This window comes from Osmerus eperlanus, chromosome 19 (assembly GCF_963692335.1).
Source record: "Osmerus eperlanus chromosome 19, fOsmEpe2.1, whole genome shotgun sequence".
In the NCBI taxonomy this organism is placed as follows: domain Eukaryota; kingdom Metazoa; phylum Chordata; class Actinopteri; order Osmeriformes; family Osmeridae; genus Osmerus; species Osmerus eperlanus.
In genome coordinates this window covers 5,576,848-5,596,468 of record NC_085036.1, presented here as the reverse complement: position 1 = coordinate 5,596,468, position 19,621 = coordinate 5,576,848, and the positions used below count along the sequence as shown (strand labels likewise).

General features: G+C 42.6%; 1 protein-coding gene across 1 annotated transcript; it reads right to left on the bottom strand.

Annotated features, from left to right (window-relative positions):
- Window positions 1-940: 940 nt before the first annotated feature.
- LOC134039184 (melatonin receptor type 1B-B-like) lies at window positions 941-19,497 on the bottom strand. Its single transcript, XM_062484891.1, has 4 exons — window positions 18,610-19,497; window positions 2,469-2,587; window positions 1,824-2,168; window positions 941-1,679 (listed from the first exon to the last, which is right to left on the bottom strand). Exons 1-4 carry the CDS (start codon window positions 18,821-18,823, stop codon window positions 1,254-1,256), a joined length of 1,104 nt encoding a protein of 367 aa, XP_062340875.1. The 5' UTR covers window positions 18,824-19,497; the 3' UTR covers window positions 941-1,253.
- Window positions 19,498-19,621: the final 124 nt, after the last annotated feature.

Sequence of the window (19,621 nt, the reverse complement as noted above, 5' to 3'; positions counted from 1 at the left end):
AGCCAATGTAGATGCTAGCTAACGTTAGTTTGCTAGCTGTAGGCTATATAACATTTCACTGGGCCTTGCAGCACTTCTTGATTTACTGAAATTATTATGAAATGTTATGTTCTACAAGCCATTTGCCTACTGTAGCAAGTCGCAGTATTTTCAACCCCTGATAGTGTAACTGAGACGACACAGTAAATAATTCCTCTTTCAAGTAATAAGCCCCCGTTGACGTGTTGAGCATTAAATTAGCTGAATAGTATGTGATCTTGGGATGAAGCCACTTTTGTGTTTTGCTAATGTAGAATTCGGTCAAATATAATCGGTAAAATAGACGTAATGAGTGGCACATAACGTTAAGTAACATGGCTTTTCTTTTTTTTTTACTTGTCCAGTGGGGCAAGTAGGCCTACATTTCTCTTCCAGACCTACAAAAAAATCCCCAGACAAGCCTTAATGTCGAGCCCTGTACATGGCTAGACTCTTGATACAGATCAGAATCCATCATATCTTGGACACCCAAAATCAACGAATCTCACAGCCAAACAGCGCAATAGAAAATGTGCTTTAAAGAATTTCAAACCAAACTTTTTTTGTGGAAAAAAAGTGGAAGACTTGTCTGTAAGTCTGTGAAATAAACTGTTAAAAGGGATTCGATGATCACTAGTCTAATGATTACGTTATACTGTGTTGTCATCATTCAGTTTTTTTTAAAGAAAGCAGCTGATATTGCCAAAGCAACAGCAAGCTAGTGGACTGCCGAGTCGCTTTCACCCCAAAATGGCGGAAACGTAGCGCTGCTACTGGGCAGTGGTGTTGCAATGGAGCGTTCTATTGGCTTTCACTTCTTGTCAATATAAGTTCTTTGGTATGGCTTCAAAATGTACCAATGAGGAAGATAATAAGTAACACTAGCATTATAGCATTGTAACAGTGCTAGGAGTGTTATGCTATGTAACTAGGTAATGGAAGCTAATTAAAGCTAGCTAGCTTTCGTTTTGGAAAAATTACTTACGCTGTGGGGACCGTCGGAAATATTTAGAACTCACGCATCTAAAGGTATTAGATATGGTAAACCTTCATAAGAACCTTGCCTCACAAGTTCAAATTAACATCACCACAAGACAAAGGCAGGCAGCCTATTACAAAAGAATGGACATTTCAGGTCACAGTTCGGAGTGTGTCTTAAGTACATTAATGCTATACCAAAGACTCTCTCTAAAGGAGATGCCAGCCACAGTTACCAGACAGAGGGTCCGTTCAAGCTAAGATTTCATACTTCTGTCTTTCAGGTCTTTGAATGACTCGTTGTTGTTAAACTGCGGCCCCGGGGACGGTCTGCTTCTACCGGCATCTGTGGCGGCCCGTGACGTCTCTGTGTACAGCAGGCGCGACACCCACACGGACGTGATAATGCGCTTGTACTCGTTCCGGAAGTTTCTGTTGAGGAGGCCATAGATAATGGCATTCAGGCAGCTGTTGAAGTAAGCCATGAAGTAGCTGACCACAAACAGCCACTCAGGGATGCGAGGGGCCAGACGAGGCGGGTCTATGGCTACAGCCAAGCCAATCAGGTTGAGTGGAGCCCAGCAGATGGCGAATAGAATGAAGACCACAAACATTGTGACAAAGTTCCGCATGTCACTCGGTTTAAGGCGGGGGCCCTCGTTGGTCTTCACTTTTCTCCGCACCTACGTGAGACACAGACAAAGAGTTAGCAATGTCAAACAGAAATCTCAACTTCCTAGCAATCCAGGAAGTCTCAAGTCATCATGAGACACATCTCAGCAAATGACAGCACAGATCCCAAGGCAGCAAACCAGGAACACACCCACCTGGATGACCAGCACCCATATTCGTAGGTAACAGAATGTCACCACGGCGATGGGGACCAGGAAGTGAATCACCACCACGGCCACAGTGTAGGAGCTGCTGACGTTCTGGGCAAAAGTGCAGGAGTAGACCCTGGGGTCATAGCGCAGGGAGCCCACAAACAGGTTGGGGAGGATGGCCAGGACGGTGAGCAGCCAGATTAGGGCGACGAAGAGCAGCGTGTTGCGGCAGCTGTATAGGCGGTGGTAGGAGAAAGAGTGGCAGATGTAGCAGTAGCGGTTCACGGCGATGCCAGTAATGTTGAAGATGGAGCCGATCACGCTGAGACCCATGAGGAAGCCACTCACCTACGTGTATGTGTGTGGGTGGATGGGTGTGTATTATGCGTGTGTTTGTGTGTGTGTGTGGTTGTTTGTGTGTGTGTATGTGTGTATATGTATGTCCGTGTGTGTATTGGGGTGGTAGGAGTGGGTGGGGTGAGAGGACAGGGGGATGGAATTGTGTAAGCAAGAGGGCGGCGGGAGAAGAGATTTAAACCAAAGAACAGGATGAAAGAAAAAGAGAAAAGAGCAGGAGAATGAATATCTGATCCATTTTCTCTTCCTTTTTCAAATTTCAATGTATAAATACGGCGAATAATTTCTCACCATGCACTGCGTGTCACCGAGGGACCATTCGTCGTGAAAGAGTGCATAGAGGACCAGGGGGTATGGGTAGAAAGCCACCACCAGGTCTGCAAACGCCAGGCTAACCACAAACACATTACCTGAGGAGGGAGAAACAGAGACATCAAAGGTCAGACGGAAGACAAAGAAATAGAGGAAAAAAAGCTTTCTTTACATACCAGAAATTTCCTGATGACCCCTATTCAGTTCAACAGTAACTTGTTTTACATGGAGCCACTTATAGTCTGTACAACAGCACCAGGTTAATGTTGAGGTGTTACAATCATGGCAAATGAGTCCAGTTAACCGGAATTTCCCCTTTCTCATCAGCTAACTCCCCTTGACATCTCTGCAAGACAGTCACACACCAACACTACCACAGAATGCATATAAATTGGAGGACACGCACGCCTTCTGAAAAAGCAAGTAAAGCAAAAGAGTGACATTTCGTAACCTCTCCACTATACAACTTCTTTCCTATCATCATCAAGCTTCCCCTGAACAATGACTGAGAAATACGTACTGGCACCGAGGCCATAGTCTTATTTCGTGTGTGCGTGTGCACATGTGCCATTTTCTCTGCTTAATGAAATCAAGACTGCATTTGATTACACAGCTTTTATCATGCCATCCATCTTCATCCCAAAGTTTCACTATCCCTCGCTATCTCTTGTACTCACCCTCCACACCATCTCTATCCTCCGCTTAATGATCACACACGCACACACTGATAAAACTCAGAGCCACAATCAATGTATTCCCTGTAAAATAATATTACACGCCAGACCCATGTGAACAAGTGCTTTTTGTGCTGATTGCCATGTGGGAGAGCACAACCAAATTTCTGTCTCACCCACGATCACACTCACTCACTTGCAGAAAGCAGACATCCAATCTCTCTTTCTATCTTTTGTTCTCTCTCTCGTTCTCTCTCTCTCAATCTCGATTTCTCTCATTCATGTTCTCTCTCTCTAACATGTTCTGGGGATTACTGTCAAACCCACATTGGAAGGGCACTCTTAGCCAGACGTGCATGCGCACACAATCTGTTGAGACCTCTGCTTGGTCTTTACGTAAGCTGTGGCTGATTGAGACGACCTGTTGATAAGAAGTGTCACTCAGCCGGTGGCGGTACACACACACGCACACACACAAATGAGCTACTCTGACAAAAACAGGAAAACGTGAGAAAGTATTGTGTGCTTGTGTTTTTGGACAGATTTTGATAGATTTGGCAGGGGTCACATAACACACTAACTGGAATCCTCTACCATTCAGCTGTAAGCCTGATAAGCTTTGCTGCTATTTTTCCCAGGGCAAGAAATGAAAGATGAACATCTGTGATCAAGCAGGAAGGTGTGCACACACACACATCCTATCACGCCGGTGCTACACCAAAGTCAACTGTTCAATAAGCCATGGATTAGTGTCATTATAATGACATTTTCTCATTATGAAGAGTTTGGAATTCTAAAATCATATTGTAATCACGTTACACAAATCAGGAATGAAGCCCAAAGCTGCCGTTTAGACACACATCGGCGAGGCCTACCAGTACAGATACTGTGGAAAGATTGCCACGGCGACTGACTTTGTTTGCATTTAGATTCCTTTTAGCTGGGAAGAAAAAGACCTGTGGGTTTGAGGGTTATGATGTGTCCTTGAACAAGGGAAAATATATTGTGTTAAGGTGAGACCAGAGAAAGACAGGTGGGAGAGAAATCTATGTCAAGAAAATGATAGAGAGACCAGGGGCCTCATTTATCAACCGCTCGTACGCACTAATATGTGCGTAAAACGTGCGTAAGAATGGATCCACGCAAAATTTTCTATTTATCATGACAAGAGACTTCTTGGAAGGGTGCGTAAATCTAAGAATCGTCAATACCAGAGGTGGAAAGTAACTAAATACATTTACTCACATTACTGTATTGAGTAGTTTTGTTGTGTAATTTTTATTTTTCAAGTAGTTTTTAAAATCGGTCATTTAAAATTTACTTGATTACGTTTTGAGTCAAGTATTGTATTTCGCTAGATTACAAATCCCATCCATTGCATGAGTAAAAAAAAACTGTCCTACTGGCGGTACGGACAAAAACCCCGAAAACAATCGGGTTTATGTAGCTCGAGTTGCTACAGCCAGCAGCTAACGCAGCCTGGCAACTGCAGCGCTACACTCTTGGGGTATGAACATGATGGAGGCTAATGAACATGCCCCCAGACTGTAGCTCTGTAGCTTCCTGGCTGTCTTAGCTGTAGGCTGTAGCAATTTTACAAGTATTAGACATTAAGCGCCCAGCCTGCCATCAGAGTATTTTGCTTTTTTTTCTGAAATGTCCCCGACAGCGATATTTTTGTTATATTTTAGTCATTTATGGAGTCAAACACTTGATTTGGCCTTGATGTGCTTATTAACTGTTGTATGGCCCTCACTTTCAATTGATTGTTTGAAAACGTTTTATGTAATGTTCTGTCCTAAAATTACACGTTTATAAGGGTATTACATATCATATGTGACATGTTATATGTTGTTGTTGCATTTGTATAGATTTGTATACATTTTTATAGATTTTTATTTAATTAAAACAAAATAGTTTTGGATTTATGACCCCTTGTCATATTTTCACTACATGGGAGAGTATGTCCCGCCCCGTTTGACATATATAGATTTTTTATGTAACTAAGTAACTTTTACTTAAAGTAGGCTACATTTTAAATGAACTACTTATTACTTTTACTTTAGTAATCTTTCAGATAGGTAATTTCACTTGTACTTGAGTAATATTTCATCAAAGTATTGGTACTTTTACTTGAGTACAGTATTTTATTACTTTTTCCACCTCTGGTCAAAACTATGCGTAGCTGAGTACGAACAATTTCAAGTGGTGAAACAAGGCAATTGCATCGTGAACACGGGAACTCAATGTAGGCCTATAAGATTGAAATCAATAATGAAAGCATTTCGCAAGGATTTCCATGAAATATTGAATTCATGAAATATTGTAATGATATACGTAATTGAACACCATAAAGGGAGTTGTTAATATTGGGGAATTTATGTAATGTAGTGTAATGTATGATACAACAATAGGTAATATGCTCGTGGACCACTATAAAAGACGGCACAAACTACTTTTTTCTTATTTCTGCCAACAAGCGTCTCTGAGAAGATGCTGAGTTAACAGCAATCGCTACCTTTTCCCAAACAATGATTTTTTTTGGGTGGTCAAACCGTCAAAGCACCGCTTAGTGTTCCGAATAAAATGTTGTGGTTGCACTCAACCTCCGACACCAAAACCTCCATTTCCTTTTGGGAAAAACCAAAACCTCCACATTTCCTTTAGGGAAAAAATATTTTTCTTTCCTTTATTTTCTTGTTCCATTATTATTATTATTATTATTCAGGGAACTGGGATCAAGCGTGTGTAGAAATTGTTCTTACGTGGAGGCTTGGAATATTCCCAGTAACAGTTCCAAGTGCGATTTATCAACCATTGGTACGAGCGGCGTACGCACACTTCTAGGAGATTTTTCTTGATAAATATCACCTGTTCTTAGTGTATAATCTTGTGCACAAACAAAAGTATTTGCATATGAAACGCCCCATATTATCTAAATTAGTTGAATCACCACCAATAAAAAGGGAGCTATCAAGTTAAACTGTACCAAAGTGTTTCACAGGAAAAGGTCAACTGGCCACCCCAAACTGGATAAACAAATACTTACAATGTTGTGAGTCTGCCATCTGAATTTAAGGACTAAGAAAAGTATTAAGTGCAGTCATTCCTGCCCGACCAGAACGACAAGACCACCAGACATGGTAGTAGAAGCTCTCTTTCTTCCAGACTTTCATGCTCAGCTAATTTCCCTCATCTGTCTCCTAATCTAAAAGAACAGTGATTTAGGACGCCTGCTGCTTTTCTCCTCCTCCTTCATCTGCCCGTGTCCATTCCACCCTTCCATCTGTTTTATGGGCCTAAGCAGACTGTAAAAGACAGGGTTTGCCATAACTCTCAGGTCCGGGCGGTTTAGTAAAAAGGCTAAGCTATGACGCTCTTCTGGAGGTCATGGATTGGTACCGTATCAGACTTGAACCGTACGGAAGGGTTGAACCAGACAGGAGGCAGAAAACAGGGTTATGTTGGTCCCAATGCACAGGATACAAGGGTGGAAAATAACTGCATTGGGTCAGGACTGGGGAGACTGTACATTGTTTGTGTGTGTGTGTGTGTGTTATATCCTCTAATGGTATTGGTTTTATGGGTAACATAAAGACTGTGACAGCCAAGATCTAGTGTTCAAAAGACTATAATTTAAGTAGCAAGTTGTTAAAGAGAAAAATGTTTATAATAAAGTAGGACTGTCAACAAATGGTGTAGTAAACCTTTTCTACTGGCATGTTCATTCCAGCTGTTTACCTTCACCTTCACCAGAGGTAGGAACTACTTTACTAGATGGATAGAAAACAGAAAAATGAGTGTGTATATGAAAAGTATACAACTCTCTGGATTGAAACATGGCATGATGAACCTATTTGCAGATTTTGGGGTAGACCGTTTTTTTGTATGAATATGTAAAAGCTTGTTGTGTTCCCATTCATTTGAACATGCGCACGTGCACAGACACAGAAAACCACAACTGCGGATGGTTCAAACGCTTGATTGTGGTGCATGTGCCCATATAAAATGCATGGGTTTTCCAAGCCTGTACAGTATGTTCCGGACTGTAAATGGCCGTGATAATGCCAGGGAAAAATATCCGGCGGCAAAAATCTATAGTAAGATGTTCATCAAATTGACATCTGGTAACGAAATTACTCTGCATTTGTTTCCTATTCCTCTCATGTCAACCGATGCACTGCAACAGGAAAGGGAAAACAGACGTACAGTATGGAAAACCAACGAGCGCTTGTCAAACCGGCTCAAAAGGTACAAAATCATCTCATTCTAATCGCTACAAGGTAATCCTCATTTGTAACTGCTCACACTGGATTAATACGGATTCTGTTGTGTTGTCCTTGATTTATTCATCCTTTGATTTAAACACCATTCCCATAATGAAGTCATTAATTACAACGAAAAAACAAGGAGTAATTTTGGGGGGAATTGTCTGTACGCTGACGTGGAAGACAATGTTTTAATGAGAAAGTGAGTAGCAATTAGTTAGGAAAGCAATAACACAAAAAAGTTTTAAAAGTCGAAGTTGACCACCCGAGTTGACCTCCAGCCCTTAACTCGGTAAGACTGTTGTGAACACGGTATACAGTCTCTATTAGCTAGAGAGTATAGCAGACCACCGTGCGGATTAAAACTATGGTGGATGACCCCTCCTTAGCCCCGTAAACACGCACTAACACACAAAAACACACACCCGCAAACAATGAGAGGGGGCGAGAGATAGATCTCACACTAACAAGGGTATTTGGGCGGGAATAGAACACGCAGTTCTCTCTGTCCAGCCATTACGTTCTGCCTAGGTGCCGAACCTGTCAGTGAGCCGGCTTTGTCCATGGTGCTGAACCTGTCAGTGAGCCGGCTTTGTCCATGGTGCTGAACCTGTCAGTGAGCAGGCCTTGTCCATGGTGCTGAACTGGCCTGTCTGCCTGCATGTTGGCCTGTCTCATGGTTCTTGGTGCCAAGTTTTTACCCTGCCAGTAAGTAATTCTCCAGTGTGTTGCGAATGCACTAACGCAATCTATCTGGCTTCCTTCCCAGCCTGTCTCACTCTATCCCCCACTCAACAAGGACCACAGCCGTGCGGTCAGCCGAGCGGTTAGGGAATTGGGCTAGTAATCCGAAGGTTGCTGGTTTGATTCCCGGCTGTGCAAATGACGTTGTGTCCTTGGGCAAGGCACTTCACCCTACTTGCCTCGGGGAGAATGTCCCTGTACTTACTGTAAGTCGCTCTGGATAAGAGCATCTGCTAAATGACTAAATGTAAATGTAACATTTCACAGAGACAACAGAGTGTGGAATGAGTGAAAGAGACAGAAAGAGAGAGACAGAAATAAATAAAACAGCGCAGCGTCAAGGCGCAGATGTACCCTCCTTGTCTTAGACAGTTAAAGAGAGGCACGAAAGCAGATGAAGAAGCCGAACCCACTGATGAGGCAACAAACTACAACTCTCATAAGCCATGAGAGTCCCTTCATAAGGATGAAGAAGGGTCCCCCTCCAACACCAGACCACAGAATCACTGTGCTCGTACTGTGAAGCCTACAATTATTTAACAACGCCACATAGTGACCTCTAACTGGACGTAACAATTCAGATGCAGCACCAGCAATCTTCCTCCATGCTGGGTTTGCAGAATTCCTCATGTTCCCACCAGGTGGCGCTATACAAAAAGTCTGACTCCTGCTATCAACTAGAACGCCTTGGACGCAGGGACACGCTAATCCTCTGTTTACCATTTCAGTTGTTCGTCATCAGCTTGGCAGCTTTCCGGGCATGCAGACAGGATGTTTAAGTTATCCCCCACGCAAGAGCATACAGGAAGAATAAGGGAGGAATGATTGGTGGGGTGGAGGGGTTGCAGAAGGAGCGTGTCGATGTATAGGGCTTTTATGGCCCTCAACTTTATAATTCCAAGGGATTGTGGACTGGTGGGGGGGTTGGGGGAGCACTGGACCAACGGCATTTCGGTTGGCCTCTGCCATTGTCATGGAGCTGCCCGATTGATAAGGGTTGAGTATCCCGCAGTGCGTGGTGAACAGCCCGGGTGTCGGAAGAGATGTTACGACCAGCTAACGAGGGCCTCACCTCCCGCTAGCTCAACAGCACTGCAGGAAGTCCCAACGAACTGCTTAGCGCTCGCTGAGCACAGCCCAGACTATATCTGAATCTGGGATGATGAACTGGCGAGATGATTCAGTTTGGCACCACAGTGTGTATTTGTGTGTGTGTGTGTCTATGTTGTGTGTTTGTGCACGCACGTGTCTTTATGTGCGTGTGAGTGTCTGTGCGTGACAGACGGAGAGAGGAAGAGACAGAGACAAGTCCAGGAAGATCGAGAACGAGAGGTGAGAGAGTAAGTCTGACAAAAAGTGCTTTCAACAACAAAAGATGAGGTAAAATCACTTTGCTAGGTGGAGCAAACGGAGACTCTTCACTTTTCCAGGGCGTTCATCCTTCTTAGGATCACAGCTGTGGAGGATTCACTACAGTTCACAAGATTCTTCATCTTCGAACACGTCGGTGTGCAGTCAACATTTGAGCATGATCATACAGGACATGACAAAGCACTCTTACAGAGAATGCTGGCCTGGCTACAATGCCCTGTGTTAGCAGTTCCAACTCTCTCTACCTACCTCCCTCCCTTCTCTCTCACTTTCTCACTTTCTCTCCCCCTCTTATTTTCCTATTGCTCATGCCTCTCTTTTCTGTAAAATGAGAGGAACCACAGTACATCAAAGTGTGGTGATTAAAAGGGGTCTCTGGAGTTGACCAGGGATAATTTCTGAGGAAGGGTATGTGTGTGTGTTTGTGTGTGTGTGTGTGGGGGGGGTATATGGTAAGTAACATAAGGACACATTGAAAAGCTGTGATGGACAGGCTTGATGGTTTGCACCCATGAATTGCCAGTTTTGATGTTCTCTTCAAAAAAGCAAGAGAGGGAAGAGAGAAGTTTCGAGGGTAGGCATGGCGAGACATCAACTGGAAGGAAACAGATGGCGTCACAATGCAGTTCCTCCGATGCAAGCTGGAACGGACAAAGCCTGTTGAGAGATGAGCGTCAATGAGTCCTAATACTCTGCGGTCCGTGACATACCGAGCGTGTTGCACCGCTCACGTCACCAAGAACAAACCTGAGCACACACACACTCGAAGATACACATGAATTGTGATGATCAAATAAATGGACGGAGAATACATTGTATGAAAGCGTTCTCTTTTACGGCTAATCCCCATCAGGAGATAAACCCAACTTTTTGTGGCCTGCATGCTGAGGGAATAATACAAGTTTCAGTTTTATTCCGTGTTCGGCATAAAACCAAAAACACCCCCAGAGCCTGTCCCAATTTGTTGAACCTGAACAACAGAATGACAGCTCATCTGCTTGGCTACTCAAAACAAATGTTCCATGGGGTCTTTCTGCTCAGTTTCAGCCCCTATGGCTGACTTTCTCTGTCTTACGTAAAAAGGCACCGTCGTCGCTGCCATCTGATTTTGTCTGACGTCTGAGGAACTTGCCGGCGAAGTCGTAATTAATTCTAGTTGACAAATGCGCAGACAATGAAGGCCTTAAGAGGCTCAGGGCGCTCTGACTCGTGACATTTAAGAATGATGATATTTTTCCCTTCAGACTGGGATTCACAGCTCACGTGCACATACTTTCAGAAAACAAGTCAGTCGCATAAATTATGTATGTTAACCTGACATTATTAGCAATTGTATGTATTCTTTTTATTATTTACCATACAGATACGTTATCTAATAGGCCCATACAGAGATGTCGATTGAGTCAATGGCTTGACGGAATGTTGAAGGTAGAAAACACGTCTGATTTTCATCAATTATGCAAAGCCAACCACCTGCTACAGTAGCACAACAGTAGTTCCAAACTGCTCAAAAAGACATAAATTGGCACTAATTTCAATAAAATTCTACTTTCTTTGCTGTTTGCATGCAAGCAATGTCAGTGAAGGCTTCAGAAAGCACACATAAATTTGTCTGAGTATGAAATCAAATCAAATCCTTAAAATGTGAGACCTTGGTTTCCACAGTGTCTTCGAAGAGTGAATTAATTTTTTTCGTGACATCAATGAGGTCAACAGGGAGGCTTCTTTGTACACACGCGTGTTCCCATCTCTCTTATGTAGATTAAAAACTCAAGTTGTAACTGCATATCTACAAAAAGATCTCCTTTCGCTCAGAAGTAGAAAAGGCCTTATTAGTGATAAAACAGATCTCATTCGGAAAAGGATGAGAAGTGTTTTTCCATTAGTGTTTTCCTTTCAACTACTTCACAAAACCTCTCCGTTGTCACCAAGTTGGAAAAGACAGAGCTTGAGCCTTGATTTGTTCAATGCAAATAAAAGACCGCAGTTCTCTGTAGTACATCCTTAATGTCAGTTCTCAAAATACTTTGCGTTAAGAGACTTTGCCTCGTAGCAACTGGAGCAGTGATTTCCTGACATCAAGTCATGCATTATTTTTACAACTGAGGACACTGCAGCTCACAGCGGGACAGTCTACTTACACAATTACTGTCACGTAAGGCTTTTCTGTGATTGTAGTCGGTAAATTTTTCACTATAGCTACTGTATTGATGTCTTTGTCTACTTCAAGTTTAACAGCATTTTAAGACAGCTCAGCTGAAAACGGGGTGTGAAGTGTGGTTAGGCTTTGAATGTGCGTGGGAGTGGGAATCCAGCTTTTCTGAACATGTCAACCACAGTGCTTGAATCGGTTCACATTGAAGGGTACACACTCTCCTAAACAGGTGCAGTTAGAAAGAAGAGGGAGCGAGAGGAGGGAGGGGGTGAGGAGAACGAGGGAGAGAGAGATGGAACGAGGGAACAGGAGGGTGAACGAAGTGAAGGAAAAGAGAGAGGGGTTGCTTTCTGTGGGACTTTTCGAGCTTTGTCAACTCAGTGTTGTGTGGTTGCGGCCAAAGTCATTCATGTTCTTCCTTCTCTTGTCTCTCACTTCCTTCATCCCCACACGTCCCTTTTTCCTCCTCTTCCACGCTGTACTTGTATCTTTTCGGCCTCTCCCTCGCGTCAAACTCTGTTCAACTTCGACACTGGCGCAGCACCACAACTGCACCTCTCCCCGTTTTCCTCATCCAACTTCTCTCTTTTCTCTCCTCACTTCTCTCACTGCTCTCACTCTCTTCTTTCAGTCACACTCGCTCTCTCTCTCTCTTTTCTCCAACCCATCCCTCGCTTCAACCACCTCATCGCCCACCATGGCCTTGGGGGTCTTTAGAGATGGTTATATAAGCCTCGTCAAATTATCACAATGCATGTATAATGGATAGGAGAGAGTTGTGCTGTGGCAGAGGATTTGAGAAGGAATAAAAGGCTAAAAAAGGACTCATCCTTAGCTTGGCAGCTGAAATAGGTCAATCAGACATGTCCATGGACGGGATGATAAATGTTTGTGTGTGTATCTGTATAGTGCGCATGCTGACGTGCATGTGTTATCGTACAGCGTATTTCCCGCTGTGCTGCACTCCAAGTTGTATATAACAGGGGTTTGATGGAAGTTCCATATGGCAGTGCTGCTTCCCATATCTCCAGCAGGGACACTCATCATGGGGGGGTCATGATGAGCCCTTTCTCTCCCTCTCACAGAGGGCTGTCCTTCGCTCCCCCTGCTCAGCAGGGAACGAGAGAGAGAGTTGGCTAGAACCTTCCAGCATGACATGAGAGAAAATGGTGGGGGGAGGGGGGGGGGAGAGGACCAGAGCGTGAGAGAAAGAGATGAACAGACAGAGAGAGGGCTGCTGTGGGTTTACGATGCCCTCCAAAAAGAAACCACAAGGTCTACTGCTGTCACTTCCTCCCCACCCCTGCTCCTGGACCACTCAGACTCATAACACCGTCCCTGAGGGATGTAAACAGTCAGCAGCACTCAACAAGCAGCAGTACCTACACAGTGACACACGCACGCACGCAGACAGAAACAATACACGCACGTTTAAAGGCGCCATCACGCGCGCAGACAGAAAAAATGCGAGTTTAAAGGCATAAGCCCGGCACAGAGACACACACACGCACAGTGTAGAAAAACACTTTGACCACAAGTGCACACAGACGCGCAAGTCTTGTGTGCACTCTCCCTCTCCTCATGCTAAATGGACCAGTGGGATGAGTCCTGTTGGAATAGTAGAAGACTTCTGTATATGGCAAATGGATAATGGCTGTGGAACATGGCACAGGGCCAAGCAATTTGCAAAAGGACGTTCCTCTTGTATGTTATTCCCTGCCATCCCCCCCCCCCGCCCCCCCACAATTTTTTTCTTCTTCATGGAATTAAATCAATGTAATCCATGCATCAGATTCTCAATTCATTTATCTTTTTTACCTCTCTCTCTCTCTCTCTCTCTCTGCAATGCCATCTCCAACTCAATGTCAATCTCTGACTTTCTTCCTCTCTCTTTACCTCAACAGGCCTAATCTCTCCCTCCGTCTCTGAGCATGCCACCTTGCAGAGTCAGGTGTTGAGTGACTCAGAGAAAAACAGCTGTGGGAGCTTTTTAATGTTCCTGCTCCTTCATGTGAACACTCTCCCAGTACCTCTCCCCATGCCTGGGTCACCTGGCACATTTTATTCTGAGTACTCACAGCCACACACACACACGTTACTTTCACACGCAGGCTGATGAGTCTGGAAGGGATAAGGGTGATACACGCACTGTAACACATTTCTGTAATTTCTACAGCAAAATTTTACAGTAACTTCTTGTTCTGTCATTTTACAAAGTGTACCTGTATATTGCAATGCATTGTGGGTCGAAAAACGATTACAGTAGCCAACAGTTTTTTTCTACAATAATTATTGTGAAATTACAGGCATATTTGCGCTTGACTGTAAATGATGCAGTAATACAGTTATTTACTGTTGAATGCGTTGCACGAGGCAGTTAGCTTGACGAAAGACCATTTGATGGCAGATTGCAGAGGAGCAGCCACATTTCCACTCCCCTCATCTACAATATGTAAGTATACATAGCTATAAATAATAGCTATACATAGCTATAAATAGCTTACATAATTAAATTGTGGTTTAACTTGTTTATGTTGGTTGAAATAACCTACATTGACCGTGTATCAGTCTAGTGCAGGACCCAATATAAAGTTCACTTATAGCTAGGTAACTAACTAAGTTAGCTATGTTAGCTGGAGAAATGTCAGAAGACATTTTGAACAAGCAATCCAGGCGAAGCAGTTTAGCTTATGGTAATAGTACTGAAGTAAAAGTATAGTGGGTATTATGTTACCGTTAATCCTTTTCATATTTATTTCATTTTGAACTGAGCGTAGTAGTGGAAGTAGAAGTACTAATCGTGTTTTTCAACTGCTGCATTGTTTAGCATAGATAGCTAGAGGTCTAGGAAAAAAATCCGAAAGGGAGCGCCATCGCTGCACAGTGATCAACCAAAGGCTACATGGATGAAGACGATTTTCAGGTAAAAACGTTTGTCAGTTATGCAATTATGTTCTGTGGCTTTTATAAATGTTACAGTTTGGGTGTGGGTAGGGAAGCACTAGTAATCTTCAGGGTTGGTTATATGTGGCGGTCAGCTAGCAAGATCTTCAAGCCATGTCGAATCAAATGCTCCGTTTGCCTTCTATTTTGAGTGCTGCAGCAGCCCAAACAATTGATCAATGAAGTCAGGCTGTTAAACTTTAAAAAAAACTTGTTGAGAAGTTAGGCTAATAATGTAGCCTAGTAGTTAAACTTATCAAATCAAAACTTGGTTATTTTTATGCACTATACATATTACATACTGTAATTTGTAGCATTTAGGTAGGCTAAGGAATGCATAAGGTTCAGGTAAATGTATTGTTACCCGTGGGTAAACTGATGTTACTGAAAATGTTGGATGTTATTGTATTTAGCCGTGCTATTCTAAGAGAATTTTCTTTTTCTCATAGGCCAAACAACATGTTTGACACTGACTCCCGTGGAACCAGAGATTTTCTTCAGATCCACTATAGAGGATCCTCTATCTTCTGAATCGACCGACACCTCCACCACTCAAAGTTTGCCTAGCAGTAATAGCTCCAGTATGAATTTGAATTTAAATGCCTGGCCTGAGAACTTCATTGTTCCATGGAACCAAATGCCTGCTGGTATAAGGACCGCCATTGCACAGGAGAAACGTCCATCTGCTAAAGACCGCAGGGAAATGGTACGAATCATCACAGATAAAATGAGGCTGACTGAATTAAATCCGTCAAGATCTCAGTGCCTGACAGTGGCCAAGATGATTGTAAAGCAGCATCCTGGAAGCTTTGCTGATGTCATGAGAGATGGCACCATAATTGGAAGTGGCTATGGATCCCTTTTGACTCAATTAAAAACACGAGTAGAACATGTTAATCGTGGAAGTTCTCTCTCCAGACGAAGGATGCAGAAACGGGTTCCAAATTCAGCTGCAGACATACCTAGAGGACCAGTTGACCAATATGGATGTGTGAGATGGCAGCCTGACTGTCCACAAGGGGAAACTGACGAGAGTCTCAAAGAGAAGCAGAATTAAATGAAAGACCTCTACCATGTCGAGGGTCCAGCTGGTGCAGACAGGGGATATTTGAGTAAGTTAATGGAAACAACCTACTTCCTTCAAAGAAAAGCCATCAATGCCAGCCCACCTCCTTCGATTGCTGAGCTGAAAAATGAGTGGCCCTATCTGTTCACACCAAAAGAGCTGTACAGCCATTTCAAATTACTCACAGACGTTGTTGTCCTGGATAAGATGAAGGAGGCTATGGAAAAAAAGGGGAAGCTGATCCTTCAGTTTTTCGAACAATAGCCAGCAGGGACTAATGCAGATGAGGTAAAGCGCATCCTAGGGATGTACAACCTAGAAGAAAAGTGTGATCCATGGCCAGTCATAATCCTCCTGCTTATGGCACACTTCAAAGAAACACCGGAGGCACTCCTGCTGCAGGCAGATGTAAGTGTGAAATTATTATATTATGAAGTTTTCAAAAATGATATTGCAATTATGTTTACAGTCTACAGTTGAGCTTAGGAAAATTACTGTACATTTTGAATTTTGAACTGTACATTTTTGTCTTTTAGGTGTTGGCAACAGCAGCTGACGTTGAACAAACACTGCAGCTTCCTGACTCTCCAAGACTGATTGTCTTAGGTATTGTATTTTTTTTATTATTATCAGTTGTAAAGCATTGCAAAGACAGACTATGAAGTACACAGATTAGTTTAACGTGGATATGTTTATGTGGAAGGCCACAGAAAAAAAAAATGTTAACCATTATTTTTTATTATTTTTATGTTTAGGTGAATTGCTCACAGCAACCGTTTGGATGCTGAGCATTGAGGGTCAGGTGGTTGTGCCTCCACATCCCAACTTTGTGGCTGGAATGGCAGCTTTGTTTTCTAGCTACTACAACTTTAATCTGGTGTACCAGGAGCAAGCATCTTGCACACTGGAATTCATTCAAAGGTAACTATGTGCTTGAAGTAGAAGACGGTTGATCATTATTTTGTAAAGTTTGCTATTATGAGTAACAGATTTTATTTAGCTTTAAGTGTACTTAAACCCCTTTAACATTTTGAGTAAAAAAAAGGGTAAGTTAGCAGTTATTGTAAAGCAGTTAAGGCACTTTTTAATGAAGTTTATTTTCATTGTCATATTACACCTACAAAAGATTTCATGAAATTTGTGATTTCAGATGCTTCATCGGACTTAACCCCTTCAGTGGGACCAAGGCAACCAAGATGGTGACCCAAAAAAGTGGGAAGGTACAGGAGAAGAAGAGAAACTCCATTAACCCTCACGTCTCTTCTTTACTAAAGCGGCTAATGGACTTTGAATGGCTTATATTGTAATACGACTTCCTCACTATGTGAATATAGTTTTAATGTTTTATTTTTGTCGAGGTGATGTTTTGAACAGTTTTTCTAATCCAGGTCATTATTTTAAATTGGGTCTTCAAGCAATGTATATGGTAACTTTGAATATAGCTGGACCTCGTTGCATCTCTTAATTTAATTGAATGTTTATTGTTTAATGAGTTGTTAAGAAACTGAAAAGTTAAAACGTACAGTATTGTAATACTGTATTGCGTTAAAAAATAAAGTGTCATGATTTTGTATCTCGGACTGGTTTTATTTAACAGTTAAAGAAAAATTAATGAAATGATTTGTGGATTAAAAGCAAACCTGGTCTTATTTAAAACACTTTACAATAAGCATCAGCAAAGCTGCAAATGTAAAAAAAACAAAAATTAACTGTAATTGTTTTTACAACAACATATTGTATTGTGAAATATTTACAGCTTTTAGCTGGCAACTCGAGTTGCCAGGTAACATCTGTAATTTGAAAAGAATACAAGATAATGTTGTAAACTAAATTACAATAAAGTTTTGTTTTTTAAGAAAAAAACAATACATTGCTGTAATATATTTACACCAATAACCTGTAAAAAAAATCCTGTATTATACTGTAATTATATTCACAGTTATTAACAGCAATTTTACAAGACTTTACTGGCAACTTTTTTGCCAGGTATTTACTGTAAAATCTACAGTCAAATTTGTTACAGTGCGCGTGTGCAGTGAACGAGAAAAGAACAGATGTTTTATAAAGTACATTGAAGCTTGGTGAAAGAGTGAGCCCCTCTTTGAAGACTCCAAACACACAGTTTCATACCTACATGTGACACACACACACTCACACAAATATCTGCATAATGACTGTCCCTGTCTGTCAGCTTTTCTTTAACAGCCTCAGATCACCTACTTTGCTTCAAAGAGTGTCAGAGTGACAATTCACCCTCACTTACTCTAGGAAGCTGGTATTGCAACTGATTTATGGGCTACACAAACCCACCAAATCACCTGGGGAATCATAAAAATTATATCTGTATCAATCCCGATCCATATTCATGAGCGCTACCAGATTTTCAAACACTCATGCACACACACACACATACCTACACTCATGTGCGCACACACATACACAGTTTAATTACATTTACATCCCCCAACGGATATTAACTATTCCTTAATTAGCTCCTAAGAATTTGAACTAACTTTCACCAGTTTCAATGGTGCTGACAGACCAGAAATAGACCTGATGCCCCGGGCTTCAACACACACATGTTCAAGCACACGCACACATACACATTGTTGTATAACCTCACTTCTCAAGGTTAACTTACAGTCGCTTTACATGGTGTGTAGCTCAACAATGTTAACATGGAGATCGATTGTTTTCCCCCTTTTCAATAAATAATCAATTCAGAGCGACACAGTGTGATGTGGCAGCACATGACCAGATCAGTGTTAATGAATGAAATAGGCTAACCAAATAGCCTACATCTGAACTTATCGGACAGGTTAAGTAAAGTAAGGTTAAGTATTCAAATGTATTGTAAGGCTTATGTTTTTAAATGTATCTTGTTGCCATCGGACCTTACCAGAATTCCTCAGCTTTCGGTTCCTAAATATCGAAATGATCACGAGGAGGTTGCCGAGCACGTCCACCACCGTAGTGAAGATCAACACACTCGCCAGAACCGCTATTGCCCATGCCGGACGCGTTCCCTCCTCACCCGCCAGTCCACGTTCTACCTGTCCGTACCCTGACCCTGAGTCTGTCCGGTTCTTCAGGATATCGAAGGAGTCAGGCATCCCTAGCCAAACCAATCTGAACCTTAAGTCCCCACACAGCCGCCAATAACAGTGATCCCTAAACGAAACATCGTGCTCACGTTTGTGTCTCTCAGGGAGCGCACTGGAGTTGGTGATCGCAGGATGATACCCGTGGCAGCATTGGAACAACAAAACCGATAAATGCAGCTGTTGAATTCAGTTGACACTCAAAATGAAACCAGTTCATCGTGATGCATTAGTACAAGTGTACGTACTCGCTATGTTTTGTTCTATGGAAGTCTGTTTGGCGGGTCTACCTGGAGACAGTGCGCTTCTCCGTCCACTTGCTACGGTACTGATATCCTTAGTGGTCGGTCCTGACAGATAGAGTCTCTGAAGGCAACCTTATAGCATCTTTTCACCTCAAGTCACATTTCAGATATTTTATCGTCGAAAAGTTCCGAGTGTAATAGGTAATGCGATATAAGGTCCTCTTTCGCCTTCCTCCGCCAAAGTGTGGAATGAAAACAACGGTAAACTCAAATTTATTAGGTTCGGTTCCGCCAACCCCGAATTATTTGGCGAGCATAAGAATCGCGCTCGGGATCAAGACCCAGACGGTCCAGTGAGTCGAATACCATCGTACAGTCTCCGGGGAGGTAAGGTCGTCCATCTCTCCGTTTCTCTGCAGGGATGAAGGTTTCAACTACACATAATATAAAACGAAGCTAGCGTCCCTCTTGGTAATCTTGGTAATCTTTTAGGCAGAGAGAGAGAGAGAGAGAGAGAGAGACAGAGAGGGGGGGGGGGGGTAGAGCTGGAGAGTGTGAGACAGAC

Bases quoted from the DNA above. Each gene is read 5' to 3' on its own strand.
- LOC134039184 (XM_062484891.1), bottom strand. From the start codon at position 18,823: ATGCCTGACTCCTTCGATATCCTGAAGAACCGGACAGACTCAGGGTCA. The intron at 2,169-2,468 runs GTGAGAAATTAT...ACATACACGTAG, and splicing joins TCGGTGACACGCAGTGCATG to GTGAGTGGCTTCCTCATGGG. The intron at 1,680-1,823 runs GTGGGTGTGTTC...TGTCTCACGTAG, and splicing joins TATGGGTGCTGGTCATCCAG to GTGCGGAGAAAAGTGAAGAC.